This window comes from Heteronotia binoei, chromosome 21, assembly GCF_032191835.1.
Source record: "Heteronotia binoei isolate CCM8104 ecotype False Entrance Well chromosome 21, APGP_CSIRO_Hbin_v1, whole genome shotgun sequence".
NCBI classification, from domain to species: Eukaryota; Metazoa; Chordata; class Lepidosauria; order Squamata; family Gekkonidae; genus Heteronotia; species Heteronotia binoei.
Genome location: NC_083243.1, coordinates 119,433,330 through 119,451,612, shown reverse-complemented (window position 1 = coordinate 119,451,612; position 18,283 = coordinate 119,433,330). Strand labels below are relative to the sequence as shown.

The window sequence follows — 18,283 nt, the reverse complement described above, 5'->3', positions numbered from 1 at the left end:
TGCCCCAGTAGGAGTTTCCAGAGGTCGTAATGACTTCCAGACATGGGCACTCACACACCCACCCACAAAATTGGTTTTCTTGCAGGGCCACTTAAAGTATGAGGCTGAGTTAGGCTATGCACACTTTCAAGTGGCTTGATGGTAATCGTGTGGGTAAGCTGGAGGAAGGGGAGAAATTACATGTCATCCTGAAGTCCTTAGAGGAAGCAAGAGAAAAATTTACTGCATAAATAAGCATCCCTCAGAGTGCTAGACTTAGCCAGGAAACTCCAGTTGCTGTGACTGCTATAAGATGTTCTGTATTGAAATTGCCTAATGATGCTTCTTTTAAGTTTCCCTCAGGATTCCTCAAAGCAAAAAAGCAAAAAAAAAAAAAAAAAAATGCCACCTGCCAATGTCAGACTGGCAATATTAAGTCTACTATTCCATTCATGAGATTCCTCCCTAAGCTTAAAAGTTTAAGTCATTATCAGTATGGATTGGAGCATTCATGGTGCCCATACCACAGCCTTAAACATCATTCTTATCAGTTGGAGAAGGCAATGTATCATATATTTATTGAATGCTGCTCTCATCAAATTTTATTTTTTTTAAAGTGAAAAAGGAAGCCTTTAAATTTGTTTCTATGACATTAGCTGTCAAATGGCCATAGCAGCCTTCAAAGTTCCAATTTTCACCTGATGAGCAACAATAATTTGTCACTTTAAGCAATAGCTGCATTGGTTCTATTTGCCCCCACAGTGAGTATGTCCATTCCAATGGTAGCTAAATACTGACAAGTGTGGCATTTTATATTGACAGTAGATGGAAAAATGGGGGGGATGTACCCTTTTCAAATCACCTAATTATATCTACCCTGTGACAAACCTGATAGAGACTCCCTCACATGTGCAGTTTTGCATCTGCTTGGGAAGCAAAAGGTCCCAGGTTCAATCCCTGGCATCTCCAAAAAGGGTCCAGGCAAGTAGGCGTTAAAATCCTCGGCTTGAGACCCTGGAGAGCCGCTGCCAGTCTGAGAAGACAATACTGACTTTGATGGACCAAGGGTCTGATTCAGTATAAGGCAGCTTCATGTGTTCATGTGTTCAATAATACTTCCTTGCTGGCTTTTACTTCAGATGCACTTGTGGCCGACATGTGGCATGATCACAATTTGTAACCCTTGAAGTACTTGGTGACAGCTGGGCTGTCTCTGCCAGCAGACTGACAAATTTAAAGCTATTTCAACAATAGCACTTCAAGGGCTTCTGCTCCATCTGTTGTGTCAAACAGATACTCTGTCCCAAAGGTGCCAGAAATAGAAGCACTATCTGCTGGTGGGAGTTTCCATCATCCCTTAACTTATAGGTTAAATATAATTATCATTTCCTTGTAGATTATGATGCAGAACAGGGAAGACTCTGCCTCACATAGGAGTGTCTTTCTTTCATAGTTTTAATTTAAGGAAAGAAATAATAATAATAATAATAATAATAATAATAATAATAATAATAATAATAATTCAATTTAATGAATCGCTCTACGGGTGATGTATATCAATACCACAATAGATACATAAGTATAAAACCAATAAAACAAATTAAGCTAAAAACAGATTATAAACCCTGATGGCGTCCTACTAATATTCTTCTGGTCCAGATTACCAGACACTGTATCAGAGCAGGGGGAACTCAGAGGGGTGGAAGAATGAACTGTCGGCTTGGGAACCGTCACTATCCTTAGTTGAAAACCTGGTGGAACATTTCTGCCTTACAAGCCCTGCAGAATTGTAGAAGATCCCACAGGGTCCTGTTGTCATCTGGCAGAGAGTTCCACCAGGTCAGGGCCAGGACCAAAAAAGTCCTTGCTCTTGTCAAGTACAGCTGGACTTCTTTAGGGCCAGGGATCACCAACAAGTTTCGACTAGTAGAATGTAATGCTTTTCCAGGGACATAGTGGAGAATAATATTATGCCCCCACCCCCATTATAGTTATTCACATTTTGGGACTATTTGCAACACCTTTTGTTTAAGTACATATCAGGCATCTCCACAGAGAATGTGGAAAGTAGGCATAATAATGAGAACAATAGATTCTGGTTTTGTTTTTATTGTATTTAGTGAGTTTTAGAGAGCTAGTTTAGAGAGCTAGTTTGGTGTAGTGGTTATCTGGGAGAACCGGGTTTGATTTCCCATTCCTCCACTTTCATCTGCTGGAATGGCCTTGGGTTAGCCATAGCTATCGCAGAGGTTGTCCTTGAAAGGGTAGCTGCTGTGAGAGCCCTCTCAGCCCCACCCACCTCACAGGGTGTCTGTTGTGGAGGGAGAAGACATAGGAGATTGTAAGCCGCTCTGAGTCTCTGATTCAGGGAGAAGAACGAGGTATAAATCTGCAATTCTTCTTCTTCTAAAACTTAACAGAATCAGACAATAGTTGCTTCCCAAAGTTGTGGTGAAGCTGTGCCATAGAAACATCAAATCTGTAGGACCCAAGCAAGACTTAATCTTTTTTAGGATTCAATATTATAATGCAGCATTTGTTATTCTTTAGGATATTTCATACAGATCTTCTTAATAAATCCTTACAACACCTCTGTTGTAGGATAGTAAATTGCTCTATAGGGCAGGACGTGTGGCTGAATGTATTGGCCTTGTAGTAGAGTGGAATTGATCCTGATCTCTGTGCTATACCAGCTGTGACATTTCAGCCACAAGATTTATTTTTCTGTCTTCCATGTACCACAATAAAAACAAGAGAAAGTTCCTGAGAATGTGTAAAATGCATGTGTCAAATGCTTTCTCCAAGATCAAGCACAGGTCTTCTTAGATGGCTTCCAAGGAGATTTGAGTCCTGCATCTTTCCTTTTAAAATGAATCTTTGAATATAAGACTTGTAGTCAGCTGTATTCTCCCAAAATATAGCAACCTACAGGTAAACCATTGTGATATAGTGGTTAGTGTCAGACTAAGGAGACCTTGGTTCAAATCCCCACTCTCCCATGGAGCTTATAAGGTGACATTGGACAGTGAGTCTCAGCCTGATCTACCTCAGAAGGTTTGTGTCAGGATGAAAATGTGGAAGAAGGGACACCGGCACATCCATCCCTGGCATGGCAGGGTAATGTTCTAATAAATATGTGTTGACAAATGTTCTTTTGTTCTAGTGGCATGCCGAAAGGCTCTGGATAGTACAACAGTATCAGCTCATGAATCAGAAATATACTGCAAAACCTGTTATGGGAGAAAATATGGTCCCAAAGGAATTGGATATGGACAAGGTGCAGGGTGCCTCAGCACTGACACTGGAGAGCATCTTGGCCTGAATCTGCAACAGTAAGTGAAATTCTTGGTAGTGTCCTAATAATATTCTCTATTGTATTAAGACATTTTACTCTGTTTCCATAACAACATGCAGAATAACAGTAGAATAGACTCTTATGCAGTCTTTTCTTCAATAGATTTAATCCCCCCTCCACACTTTAATGATGCTCAGTCTCTGCAGAGCATTTTTTAAAAAAGGATTTCCTATTGCAGTGGGCAATTATGGTACAGAAAGAGCCTTTGCTTTTCGTATAATCTCAGACTTAGATATTCATAGTAATTGTAACTCATTAAGAGTGGTATAATCAAAGAGAGATGCTCTCAGTACAATGATGAAACCAGCTTCCCTTGTACTGAGATTTTATTAACACTGGAATAGTCACAAAGCCATGTGCTCCCTAGGGGGTGACAGCCTGGTTTTGGAAAATTCCTTTGAGCAGTTAAAGGATCTTTGGGATAAAGAACAGAAAATAATAAAAGTATGCAAGTATTACTTCTTTTGTAAAATTCTCTGTCCCTTTCAATATAAAAACATAAAATATTACAATTACAACAATATAAATTGTCCATCCTGGCTGGTGAAAGCCAGTCGGGATGCTATCATGGATTCTCTGGGTGATATTGTCAACCTGTCCCATTCAACAGGGACCTTCTCAGAGAAATTGAAGGAGGCAGTGGTTCGTCCACTTTTGAAAAAACCATAATTAGACCCTGGGGTCTTGGCCAACTACCACACAGTTTCGAATTTACTGTTTCTGGGTAAGGTAGTTGAGAAAGCAGTGGCGGAGCAGTTACAGGTTTTCCTGGATGAGACATCCGCCTTGGACCCATTCCAGTCCGGCTTTCACCCGGGCCATGGGACGGAAACTGTCCTAGTCACTCTCACAGATGACTTAAGATGGCATCTGGATCAAGGCAGGTCAGCTGTCATGAGCCCTGATGAGGAGGAGCTGGAAGGGTTAACAGACCTGGAAGAGTTCCCAGCCAGTTCCTCAGCTGAACAAACAGCAGCTTGCCCATCAATCACTCGCCAGGCACCAGTGTCAGCTGTTGATGATCAATCTCCTCCAAGCTCTCCTCCTCATATCTCAATAGTTCGAAGCAGGCTCCGGGAAGAACTTTCAGAGCGAGGACATGAGACATGCCGATGCTTCAGATCTCTCAGCCCTGAGTTCTAGCAGAGTCACTGCCACCCAGGAAGCAGGCTGATTGAGACTCCCATATAGCTCCCACCCTGGACCTGGTAACCTTGTGGAAGCAACAAGTCTATTCTCTGGCTTGCATCCACGCTCCTTCCTGATCCTGACCTTTTGGCTTTTGGACATTGACTTCTGATTCCAGTTTGTGATTCTGCATTGGTGCCTAGGCTCCTGCTTGACTTCCTGGACTTTGACCTTGGATTGGCTTTGGACTCCTGCCTGCCTGCACCCTGAGAACATGACAGATTGCTTCCACCCACACACTCACTCCACAAGATGGATGAGGAGGCAAGCAGAGGCTCTGGGCAGCTAGCAGCCTTGCTCACTCAGGCACAGCACCTCACTCAAATGGTGGCTCAACCACAACAGCAGCAGCAAGCCACTGTTGTTGCCCCACCCAAGTGCCCGGTGCTTCCCCCAGAGAAGTTCACTAGGAAGGTGGAGGATTCCTGTGTGCATTCCTGACTCAGTGAAAACTGTATATTCAATTACATGCCAGAGACTTCCCCAATGACAAGACCAAGGTATACTTCATTATCAGCCTCTTAAAGGGGCAGGCAGCTAAATGGGCTACCCCCTTGCTTCTAGCCCCATCACCCCTGCTGACTGGCTACCAGGGCTTTCTGGATCATATGGCGGTAGCCTTTGCTAACCCCCAGCAAGCAGCCACTGCCAATTGGAAGATCCGGACCCTGAAGCAGGGTAGGGACTCGGTTTCCCAGTACTCCATTGAGTTCAAGCTTCTGGCCCAAGACGTGGCTTGGAATGAGGCTGCCCTCATGGCCCAGTATATGGAGGGGCTGGCTGACAAAGTCCTTGATGAGCTGGCATGAGTAGACCGACCGGCCACACTGCAAGATCTAATCACGCTGTGTCTCCGCATCGATGGCCACCTGGAAAGCTGCCGCCAAGTGCGAAGCATTGCCCGTCCCTCTCAGCTGCCCAGTTGCCTAGCGACGGTGACAACCCCAATGCACACCAGTCCCGAGACTGACAACCCTGAGCCCATGAAACTCGGGGCTGCACAGCCACGGCTCATCTCCGAGGAAAAAGCATGGTGCCGCTCACAGAATCTCTGCCTGTACTGTGGAGGGGCGGGGCACTTCTCCTCTGGCTGCCCCGCCAAGCACACCCAGCCCAGTACCCTGCCGCCGCTGCCAGTAAAAGACCAGCCCCAAGTCTGAGTGGACCCCCCGACTTGGGGCACCTAGCCGGATCCCCTGAATCCTATGTTACTGGCCAGCACCCATTCCTCGTACCAGTCACACTTGGCTTGCCGGATTGCCACTGGCTGTTCATCTACGCCATGGTCAACTCCGGGGCCGCCCGCTGCTTCGTCGACGTGGCCTTTGTGGAGCAACACTAGATCCCGGTGCAGGACAAAAACACCTCGACCCTGGTCGAAGCCATAGACGGGCACCTCCTCTGCTCTGGTCCGGTGACCCAGGAGACCCACCTGGTCATGCTCCAGATCCAACACCATCACGAGCAAGTACAATTCGATGTTGCTCATATGCCCCGCTTTCCCCTCATTCTGGGACTCTCCTGGCTCATGAGCACAACCCCGTCGTGGACTGGGCACAGGGAAAGCTGAGCTTTAAGGACCTTTGTCCTCACGAGACCCGGTCAGCCACCCTGGCTACCACCACCCCGGCTGCTGGTCCTCTACTTCCCCCGGCCTACACAGACTTTGGGGATGTCTTTGAGGAAAAGGGGGCCGATCAGCTCCGCCCCCACCGGCCTTATGACTGCGCCATCAATTTGGTACCAGGGGCACCCCTGCCCATGGGGCGGCTCTACCCTATATTTGAACTGGAGCTAGCAGCCCTGCGGGACTTCCTCACCAAAAACCTGGAATGGGATTTCATCCAGCCATCGATGACCCCGCTGTCCGCCACTTTTCTCTTTGTCAAGAAGAAAGACAGAGAGCTCCGGCCCTGCAATGACTACCAAGACCTGAACAAAATCACTGTTTGGGACTGCTACCCTTTGCCACTGATCCCAGAACTACTAGATCACCTTAAGGGGACCCAGGTCTATACCAAGCTGGACCTCCGGGGCACATACAACTTGGTGCGGATTTGCGCAGGAGACAAATGGAAAATGGCTTTCGGGACCCACTATGGCCAGTACGAGTATCTCCTGATGCCCTTCAGCCTGACCACCGCCCCCACTGTCTTACAAAGTCTGATGAATGACATCTTCCGCGACCTGCTCAACCGCTTTGTGATCATTTATTTAGATGGCATTTTAATTTATTCCCAAAGCCCCACCCAGCACACAGGGCATGTCCACCAGGTCCTGCAATGCCTGCACGAGCATGGTCTCTATGCCAAGCTAGAGAAGTGTGCCTTCGACTTAACAGCAGTTGAGTTCCTTGGCCACATCGTCTCACTGCATGGGACTCAGATGGACCCGAACAAAGTCAAGGCAGTCCTGACCTGGCAGACACCATGGAACTGCAAAGACATACAGTGGTTCCTTGGCTTTTCCAGTTATTACCACCACTTCATCCCTGCCTAAGCAGACATAACCACGTCTCTGACCCAGCTCCTCCGGCCCAAAGAGCCATTTCACTGGACTCCAGAGGCAGACCATGCCTGCACCATCCTGAAAACCTGCTTCACCACCGAGCCACTCCTGCGTTACCCAGACCTGCAGCTGCCGTTCACAGTAGAAACCAACGGCTCCAGTGTGGCCCTTGGTGCAGTGCTATCCTAGTGGGAGGACCCCTCCCAGCCGCTACAACCCTGCGCTTACTACTCGCAGCAGCTGATGCCCGCAGAACGCAACTACATCATCTGGGGGCGGGAACTCCTGGCCATCAAGACCACCTTTGAGGTTTGGAGGCATCACCTTGAAGGGGCCCGCCACCCTGTCCAGGTCTTGACTGAACACCGGAACCTGGAGCATTTACAGACTGCTCGACGCCTCACCTAGTGTCAGATCCGGTGGTCCCTCTTTTTTTCATGGTTTGACTTCCGGATCACCTACATCCCGCAGAACCAGAACCGGAAAGCGGACACACTCTCCTGAAAACTGGAGTACACTGTGCCTCTAACGGAGGAGACCCCAACTGAGCTCATCCTTGCACCCTCAGTCTTCTCTGCCACCATGATTCGCCCGACCTTGGCTGCAGACATCCAGGCCAGCCAGGCCCAAGACCCCTGGGCTCAGCAACGCCTCCTGGAAGTGCAAGATGGCCTGGCCGGGGACCTCTCTACCCGCCAAGGTCTCCTCCTGCACCGTGAGCACCTATACGTGCCTCTGGGGCCCCTCCAGACCGACATGCTCTGCCTGACTCACGACTCCCCTCCTGCAAGGCACTTCGGCCAACACAAGTCCCTGCACCTGCTCACGTAGGAGTTCTGGTGGCCTTGCGTCCGTGCCGACGTGGCCCGCTATGTCGGTTTCTGTGAGGTCTGCCAGCAGGCCAAGGATGTACCAGCCAAGCCCCCAGGGCTTTTGCATCTCCTACCCATGCCTGCAGGACCTTGGGACACCATCTGCCTGGACTTTATCACCGAGCTCCCCAGGTCCAAGGGGCACACTTGCATCCTGGTGATGGTGGACCACTTCACCAAGACAGCTTACTTTGTTCCATGTCCCAAGCCACCCGCGGCTCCTGAAACAGCCCAGCTCTACCTCCAGCATGTCTTTAGCCTGCACGGGCTCCCGGCACACTTGATCTCAGACCGAGGCCCCCAGTTCACTTTCCGTTTCTCGCAAGCCCTGCACTCCAGCTTAGGCACCCAGGTGTATTTGTCCTCAGTGTACCATCCCCAAACGGATGGGCAGACCAAATGCACCAATGCCACGCTGGAACAATACCTGCGTTGTTACACCAGCTACCAGCAGGATGACTGGGCTGCCTTGCTACCCCTAGGCGAGTTTGCCTACAACAATGCCGTACATGCATCAATGCAACAGACCCCATTTGCTGCCACCTATGGGTACCACCCTTGCTTCTTCCTCACAGTTCTGCCCCTCATAGCAGTCCCTACTGCTGATGTGCACCTGCAGGAACTCCGGGCTCTTCAGGACTTGCTCTGAGAGCAACTCCAACAGGCTAAAGAGGCCTACAAGACAGCTGCAGACCGAAAGCAGGTGGGTCCCCCACTGGTGGGGGGACCACGTCTGGCTCTCCACCCATTACCTGCGTTGGCCTGGCCGCTCGCAAGCTGGATCCTTGCTTCACGGGGCCTTACCTGATCACGGACCAAATCAACCCTGTTGCTTTCCGGCTACAGCTGTCAGCCACCCTCCGCATCCACCCGGTCTCCCACCGGTCCCTCCTTGTTCCTGCTACACCACCGGATCCCATCCGACCGCTGCCGCCATCCCCGTCTCCTGCTGTCCTGGTCAATGACGAGGATGAATATGAGGTCCACCAGCTCCTGGACTCCTGAATCCACCACGGGGACCTACAGTACCTTGTGGACTGGGAAGGCTATGGCCCTGAGGACCGTTCATGGGAACCCACACACAACCTACACGCCCCTGACCTCATGCAGCAGTTCCACATGGCCTACCCTGACCAGCCTGGCCCGTCTGTGGGAGGGTCCGGGGGGGGATAGTGTTATGAGCCCTGACAAGGAGGAGCTGGAAGGGTTAACAGACCTGAAAGAGTTGCCAGTCAGTTCCTCAGCTGAACAAACAGCAGCTGGCCCATCAATCACTCTCCAGTCACCAGTGTCAGCTGTTGACGATCAATCTCCTCCAAGCTCTCCTCCTCCCATCTCAAGAGTTCGAAGCACCATGCACCTCTAGAGCTCGGGCAGGTTTAGAAACCTGCAAACAGGTCCTGTTTCAAAATGTGTGTGTGTTTGTGTGCCTTTAAAGTTGAGCCAGAAGTACTTCATGGGGAAGGGTCAGCAGCACAGGAAGTAAGAGTGTGTGTGTGTGAGAGAGAGAGAGCAGCCTAACCCCATTTCAGATGTCGTTGTGGAGGAACCAGACCCAGTAAGTATGTGTGTGTGAGAGAGAGAGAGTTGCCAATCCCCAGGTTTGGAGGCCCTCCCCCTGCTTTAGGGTCATCAGAAAGCTGCGGAGGAGGGGGTGGGAAATGTCTACTGGGCACTCTATTATTCCCTATGGAGAATGATTCCCATAGGGAATAATGGGGAATTGATCCGTGGGTATCGGGGGCTCTGGGGGGGCTGTTTTTGGTGGTAGAGGCACAGAATTTCAGTATAGCATCTAGTGCCTCTCCCCAAAATACCCCCCAAGTTTCAAAACTATTGGACCAGAGGGTCCAGTTCTATGAACCCCAAAAGAAGGTGCTCCATCTTTCATTATTTCCTGTGGAAGGAAGGCATTTAAAAAGGTGTGCTGTTCCTTTAAATGTGATGGCCAGAACTCCCTTGGAGTTCAATTATGCTTGTCACACTCTTGCTCCTGGTTCCACCCCAAAGTCTTCTGGCTCCACCCCCAAAGTCCCCCGATATTTCTTGAATTGGACTTGGCAACCCTACCTTGATTCCATCCAGGAGGATTCAATCCAGGAAGATGCAAAGAATAAATCTAGACATAAGTCTAACATAGAAACAACAACATTCAATTGATGACATAAAGGTAGCAGTGCTCTTGCAAAGGAATTTCAAAGGGAAATTAGAAAGAGACTGCTGAATTGTGATTGATAATGAAGCTCAAGACAATGCATCCTCATATCTCTCTTGCATGAAGTAAGAAGCAGCCATGGAGCACTGTGTGAGGGGAGGGAGGGGCAAGAGGCAGGAAACAGAAAGCAGGAAGCAAAGAGCCACTGGGTGAGCTGGGGAAGAGCAAACTACCATGTGGCTGCAGCTGCAGCTCCAGAAAAGAAAGCAGGAGAAGGAAGTTGCTTGGGAGTAGATTTGAACCTATGAAGCTGCCTTATACTGAATCAGACCCTGGGTCCATCAAAGTCAGTATTGTCTACTCAGACTGGCAGCGGCTCTCCAGGGTCTCAAGCTGAGGTTTTTCATGCCTATTTACCTGGACCCTTTTTAGTTGGAGATGCCAGGGACATTCTGCTTACCAAACAGATGCTCTATCATTGAGCCAGCATCCCTCCCTTGGACTACATGTTTGACACCACTGCCCTAGTCTTTTCAATGGAAGCAGGTTTCAATTATACATGGATAATTCCACCCATTGAATTAATAGGAATCTTTCATGCACAGGAATTAGCACATAACTGGGATCCTGGTGATTGTGGGGCTTAAATGTAATAAGTCCCTAATTTCTTTGTCTTGTACCAAAAAGGCAACAATAACAGCAGAGATCATGGCTGGCTTTTCCAGACCTCAGGAAGGAGCTTTCCACATTAGGATCCTTGCTGTCTTTTGATGAGAATACAGCAAGAAGCTGGAGTGGGAGATGTGGTGGGCCTAAAGTGCAGCAAACAGAAGATGGTTGAGCAACTCAGGGCAGAAGGCTGTGATCCTGGTACTTACACTAGACTTCACCAATCCACATGCTGCATGTTGTCTGCCAACCCTAGCAGCCAATGTTGTTTGCCACTTATTGTTTTATTTCTAATCATTATTTTGAGTTCAATTTTTCTTTAATTTGATGCAGTTTTTGTATTGTGCTTCAAAAGCCATCTCCAGGCTAGTCAAGTAGAATATCATAGCAGAATGGTTAATTAAAACATCTTAAACACTTTATGATTTGTAACAGAAAAATGGAGTTCTCTCAACCTGACTTAGTGCTAATAGTCAGAGCAGAGAAACAAATTTCTTATGGGCACAGAGACCTGATTGAAACTGAGACTGTGATTCAAGAAAGAAGGGTCTTCAGCCCCTCTCCCCAGTGCTATTTTCCTGACCCCAAATGGTTCTGGCAGTGTTATTTTCCCACTGGGGGGGGCTGCACATGTAGTGGTAGGCTATATGTGCAGCACCCCAAAGGAGCAAATAATGTCCCCATGGTATGTTTTTCCTTATGGCAATTTTTTGTCTCCCATATTAGTATGGGAGTAGGTCAGAGTCTAGAATATACATGTTTATAGAGGCATGGGTGGAGGGAGATTCTAATGACATTAGTAGTCATCAGCATGGAATTAGAGATAGCGCTTACTTTAGCTTACTTATTCTTTAGTGCAAAGGTGTGATCTTTTTGTCCATAGCCTAAGAAATATTTCTGCAACTCAAAAACTTTTATACCAACTTTAAAAATTTTGTTAGTTCTAATAAAAGTATTATTTTTACTGTTACTTAAGGTTGTACAGGCAGAGGGAGATCTTTTGAGTAAGGTACAGGGAAGGAGGCACCTAGCTCAGTCTTGTATTGCCCTGAGCTATAAAGAAGGCACCCAGCAAAGCACGGTGCTGGTTAGGTAGGCTTTCTCCCTCCCTTGGGGGGTCGGACCAGGTGGACCAATTGTGGAGCCCTTTTCCAGTGCCATTTTTTCCTTCCAGTCAGCTCTTAGTTCATTAGTCAAATGTATCACTTGACCATTTAGATTTAAGTCTGGTAGTGCCTTAGAGGCCAACAAGATTTTCAGGGTATCACGTAACCAGGGCTTCCCCACCCCCTCTTTTCTGGAAAAAGAGGTGCTGGCACTCTCAAGAGGAAAATGAAGGAGAAATGCACAGGTGCTCCTCATGAACCTTTAAATGTTTTTTTGAGAATTCTGTTTCCACGAAGAGGTTCCAGAACTCTGTTCTGCTTTGTTTCCCCAGAACAAAAGCCCCACACATGACTATTTATTACTCATAACCATAATTGTGTTAACTTTTGCCCTGGTTATGTTACTGGCTGGTCAAAGCCCAGTGGCCTTCTAAAGACAATATTCTTCAGCCAAAGGTAAGACTGACTGCATTTGGAATGTCATGACACACATACATGGTGCTTGCCATATCGTTCATGTCAGAGATTATTTGGTTTGATTAATCAGCAGATCTGAGAGTGTTCCAGAAAACCTTCGTTTTGAAATTTTATTTAAATAAATTATATATGAACTAAAATTTTTACCACCAGATCATCACCAAAGCCTGCTCGTCCTTCTACACCTACCAACCCTTCAAAGTTTGCTAAAAAGTTTGGAGATGTAGACAAATGCCCTCGTTGTGGCAAGTCAGTATATGCTGCAGAGAAGATAATGGGAGGAGGAAAGGTAAGAAGTTAACTAATTTTGTAAAATGTTATTGGGTGTAATGGTGTGCCAAACGCAAGGGGTTTTTGTTGTTGTCGTTATTGTCATAAATCTTGATTCGTATACAGAATGATAGTGAGCCATAAGAGCGTTCTCATTCATGGGTCAGTTGAGCCAAGATTAAAACAAATTTCAGTCCAGTTGATTTCACATGTTTAACTATCCTAATGAAATAAAGTTTGTAGCATTGACAGAAATGTGCCCCTAGTATGGCAATTCAGGTTTGCATATAGGAAGAATGAGCTTCCTTGTACTGAGGCCTATAATCATTTTGCAAAGAGTGTATAATTTTTCCAGTTGGTCCCCCCACCATCAAACAAATGTAAATGTAAAAGTTATCCTATGATTTTAAAATTATGTTGCTTTCATTTTTCAGCCTTGGCACAAGACATGCTTTCGATGTGCTTTTTGTGGAAAGAGTCTAGAGTCTACAAATGTTACAGACAAAGATGGAGAGATTTACTGCAAAGGCAAGTGTGGTAAAGTGTACTGAAATTCTGACTCAATTTTTTTGTTGTTCAGTCACACAGTCCGAATCTTTGTGACTCCATGGATAAAGTCACACCAGGCCCTCCTGTCTTCCACCATCCTCCAAAGTCTGCTCAAATTCGTGTTTGTTACATCAGTAACGCTGTCCAGCATCTCATCTTTTGCCGTCCCCTCTTCTTTCACCTTCTGTCTTTCCTAGCATCAGGATCTTCTCCAGGGAGTGCTCCCTTCTCATTTGGTGGCCAGAGTATTTGAGCTTCAGCATCTGACCTTCCAGTGAACAGTATGGGTTGATATCCCTTAGGACTGACTGATTTGATCTTCTTGCAGTCCAAGGGACTCTCAAGAGTCTTCTCCAACACCACAGCTCAAAAACATCTATTCTTCTGCGCTCGTCCTTCCTTATGGTCCAGCTCTCACAGCCATACATTACTACTGGGAATACCATGCTTTGACTATACGGACTTTTGTTGGCAGGGTGATGTCTCTACTTTTTATTATACTGCCCAGGTTCGCCATAGCTGTCCTCCCAAGGAGCAAACGTCTTTTAATTTCATGGCTACAGTCACCATCTGCAGTGATCTTGGATCCCAGAAATGTGAAGTCTGTCACTACTTCCATGTCTTCCCCTTCTATTTGCCAAGCTGTGATGGGGCCAGATGCCATGATCTTAGTTTTTTGATGTTGAGTTTCAAGCCTACTTTTGTGCTCTCCTCTTTCACCCTCAACAAGAGGTTCTTTAGGTCCTCCTCACTTTCTGCCATTAGAGTAGTGTCATCTGCATATCTGAGGTTGTTGATGTTTTTCCCGGCAATCTTAATTCTGGCTTGTGCTTCATCCAGGCCAGCATTCTGCATGATGTACTCAGCATATAAATTAAATAAGCAGGATGACAATATACATCCTTGTCGAACTCCTTTTCCTGTTCTAAACCAATTAGTTGTTCCATATCCTGTTCTGACAGTTGCTTTTTGACCCTTATACAGGTTTCTCAGGAGACATGCGAGATGGTCTGGTACTCCCATCTCTTTAAGGACTTGCCACAGTTTGTTGTGATCCACACAATCAAAGGCTTTAGTATAGTCAATGAAGCAGAAATAGATGTTTTTCTGATACTCCTGTGCTTTCTCCATAATCCAGCGAATGCTGGCAATTTGATCTCTAGTTCCTCTACCTCTCCGAAACCCAACTTGAACTTCTGGTAGTTCCCGATCTACATACTGCTGAAGCCTAGCTTTTAGGATCTTTAACATGACCTTGCTGGCATGTGAAATGAGTGCAATGGTGCGATAGTTTGAACATACCTTGGCATTACCCTTCTTTGGGATTGGAATATATACCGATCTTTTCCAATCCTGAGGCCACTGTTGTGTTTTCAAAATTTGTTGACATAATATGTGCATCACTTTAACAGCATCATCTTTTAGGACTTTGACTAGCTCAACTGGGATACCATCATCTCTGCTCGCTTTGTTGTTAGTAATGCTTTCTAAAGCCCATTTGACTTCACTCTCCAGGATGTCTGGCTCAAGGTCATTGATTCCACTGTCATGGTTGTCCGGGACATTGAGATCCTTCTTGTATAATTCTTCTGTGTACTCTTGCCACCTCTTCCTGATCTCTTCTGCTTCTGTTAGGTCCCTGCCATTTTTGTCATCATGGCCAACTTTGCACAAAACGTTCCCTTGATTTCTCCAATTTTCTTGAATAGATCTCCTGTCCTTCCCATTCTATTATTTTCCTCTATTGCTTTCCATTGTTCCTTCAGGAAGGTTTCCTTATCTCTCCTTGCTGTTCTCTGGAAATCTGCATTCAGTTGGGTGAACCTTTCCTTTTCACCTTTGCCTTTTGCTTTCCTTCTTTCCTCAGCTATTTGTAAAGCCTCATCAGACAGCCACTTTGCTTTGTTGCATTTCTTTTTCTTTGGGATGGTTCTGATTGCTGCCTTCTGTACAACGTCACGAACCTCCGTCCATAGTTCTTCAGGCACTCCATCTATCAACTCTAGTTCCTTAAACCTATTCTTCACCTCCACTGTATATTCATAAGGGATGTGATCAAGGTCAAACCTGAATGGCCTAATGGCTTCCCCAGTTTTCTTCAGTTTAAGCCTGAATTTTGCGATGAGTAGCTCATGATCTGAGCCACAGTCAGCTCCAGGTCTTGTTTTTGCTGACTGTAAGGAGCGTCTCCATCTTTGACTGCAGAGTATATAATCAATCTGATTTCTGTGTTGCCCATCAGGTGATGTTCATGTGTAGAGTCACCTTTTAGGTTGTTGGGTGTTCGCTATGACCAGCTTGTTCTCTTGACAAAACTCTTTTAGCCTTTGCCGGGCTTCATTTTGTTCTCCAAGGCCAAACTTGTCAGTTGTTCCAGTCACCTTTTGACTTCCTACTTTGGCATTCCAGTCCCCTATGATGAGGACATCTTTTCTTTGGTGTTAATTCTAGAAGGTGTTGTATATCTTCATAGAACTGGTCCACTTCAGCCTCTTCTGCATCAGTGGTTGGGGCATAGACTTGGATTGATGTTCAGTGGTTTGCCTTGGGTACGGACCGCGATCATCCTGTCATTTTTGAGATTGTATCCTATTACTGCCTTCCTCACTCTCTTGTTAACTATAAAGGCCACACCATTTCTTCTACAGGACTCTTGGCCACAATAATAGATGTAGTGATCCTCTGAGTTAAATTCGCCCATTCCTGTCCATTTTAATTCACTGATTCCCAAGATGTCGATGTTCAGTCTTGCCGTCTCTTGTTTGACTACATCTAGTTTCATAGATCTTACATTCCACGTTCCAATGCAGTATTGTTCTTTGCAGCATCAGACTGTTCTTTCACCATCAGACACATCCACAGCTGAGCGTCTTTTCGACTTTGGCCCAGCCGCTTCACTCTTTCTGTGGTTACTTGAACGCTCTTCCCCAGTAGCATATTGGGCACCTTCTGACCTGAGGGGCTCATTTTCCATGCCATATCTTTTAGCCTTTTGTTACTGTTCATGGGATTTTCTTGGCAAGGATATTGGAGTGGTTTGCCATTTCCTTCTCCAGTGGATCAGATTTAGTCTGGGTTCTCAGCTGTGGCCTGTCCATCTTGGGTGGCCCTGCATGGCAAGCCCACAGCCTCATTGAACCACACAAGCCGTCTCACCATGACAAGGCAGCAATCCATAATTCAATAAATGTTTATTAAGTTATGTGTACATTAGTATACCTCTTGGAGACTTGTAATAGATGCAAAAATATGTTCTTTTTCAAGGAATGTCATTCATGTATTTGCTTTTGTGGGAGTTCCTTGACTGGATCTCCTAATATTTATGAAATTTTAAAGCAGATGGTGGGTGAAGGCTCCAATTTTCATCAGAGCAGTGGCTTGAGATGGGAAATTTAGCTTAGGAAAATGGTATGAGGAAAGGGTTAAGCATATTATCACTCAGCGCTGCTTCTTTGATTAAATGCAGACTCCCTTCTCCTCACTATTATTAAAATTTTAAGGAGTCAAGATGCAATCCCAGATCTTCCACATGTCATTTGGACTAGATGAAAGCTGTCAGTGAGGGGCAGATGCTGCAGTCATCGCTCCTTAAACAAACTATATAAATCGACTTTATAGGACAAAGAGGTACACATTTGGGAACTAATTCTCTTGTGTTTAACTGTTCACTGACTAGAAATATCAGCCCTTGAGGAAAAACCTTGAGTTTTAGCTAAATGTAATGCTGAACTTCCAGTTGCTGACAAACATTACAGTGATGTCACTGCATATGGTTAGTTCCTCCTCAATAGCATGTAATAGAACAAACCTGCTGGAACTGAGGCAGGGAAACACAGAATGTTGTGATGGCTGGGCCCCAGGTAAATTCTACCAGATGTCTACAGAGGAGATTATGGCTGGAGAGCAAGATGTGTGGATCTTGTTTTTGAAAGCAGACACATTTAATGTTAAATTTAATTTGGCCCTCTGTGCAGCCATGATATTTGGAAACCACTAGATTAAAAACAACTATATCAGTGCTGCTGCTGACTTAACACAACTGGAGAAACAGGTTTTTGGAAAAACCTGCAATGTGACACTTTTAATAAAGTATCATAAACACTACTTATTCTCTTTTAAATTAAATACTAATATGTTTTTGTTCTGTTACAATGCCAATTGTATCTTTCAATTAATCAGAATTCTAAGAGCATGCTTAAAATATTGGTGCTTTGGTAAAAACAGTACCAATTACTTTCTTTGAATAAGTTGTTAGCATTCCAAGGGACAGATTTTGAGAATGTTTAGCTCCTTGTTACATATATTAATGTGCAAGCTGAAGAGACACTTATGAGTTAACATTTTGGTAATGTTTTATACTCATGTAATAAACCCATCCTTCTGAAGTCGGTAAAATGAGTGCCCAAATTGCTGGGGGTAAAGTGTAGATGACTGGGGAAGGCATTCAGACTACTTTTGTATTTGATATAAGGCACTGCTTTTGTATTCTCAAGTGACTGGGATCAGTGGGGTAGTTTGTGTGCTATGTGAACCAACTGACAAAGGCACTTTGTAACAGATTTCACAATGCTGGTATGCTTTAAGAGGGAGGACTGTTGCTCACCGGTAGAACATTTTCTTTGCATGTAGAAGGTTCAATGCCTTATATCTCCAATGAAAGGTCCAGATACTAGTAGACTATGTTCTCTGCTATTCAGTGTACTGAGATTTTTAGAGCTTTTGTTTGGTTTGATTCAGCACACACAATCCCTCAGCCCATTGACTGAAAGCATGCAAAGGGAGTGGGCATGAGTGCACTGGCTCCTGCTCAAGTGCGATCACAGTTCATGAGTGCAGTGCCTATGTGCAGAGCCATTGTCTATGCATATGCTCCCTTCCTATGATTAGCAATGCTCTGAAAGGACCATGCCCAATCATGAGGAGGGAGCATAATCAAGGATACGTTACTGTTGGTTAAAAAAACCCTACTCAGAGACCATTCATCTTGGGAAAGAAAGAGCATAAAATGATCCAATATTTTCTGTAGTAAAACTGCACTGAGTCAGTATGCCAATCCTACCTCACAAAGGAAGCATCACATACTATACAGAATTTTGAATTCCAGTATTCCAAAACATAACCACAAAACTAGTTCTTTTATGAATTGAAGGCTGTT

General features: G+C 45.7%; 1 protein-coding gene across 1 annotated transcript in view; it reads left to right on the top strand.

Annotated features, from left to right (window-relative positions):
• The window catches only part of CSRP3 (cysteine and glycine rich protein 3), a 30,711-nt gene that overhangs the window by 9,767 nt on the left and 2,661 nt on the right, over window positions 1–18,283 (top strand). The window contains exons 3-5 of the mRNA XM_060261924.1: window positions 3,143–3,311; window positions 12,463–12,598; window positions 13,014–13,107. Of these exons, the coding sequence (XP_060117907.1) occupies window positions 3,143–3,311; window positions 12,463–12,598; window positions 13,014–13,107 (399 nt within the window). The remainder of the gene's footprint in view (window positions 1–3,142; window positions 3,312–12,462; window positions 12,599–13,013; window positions 13,108–18,283) is intronic.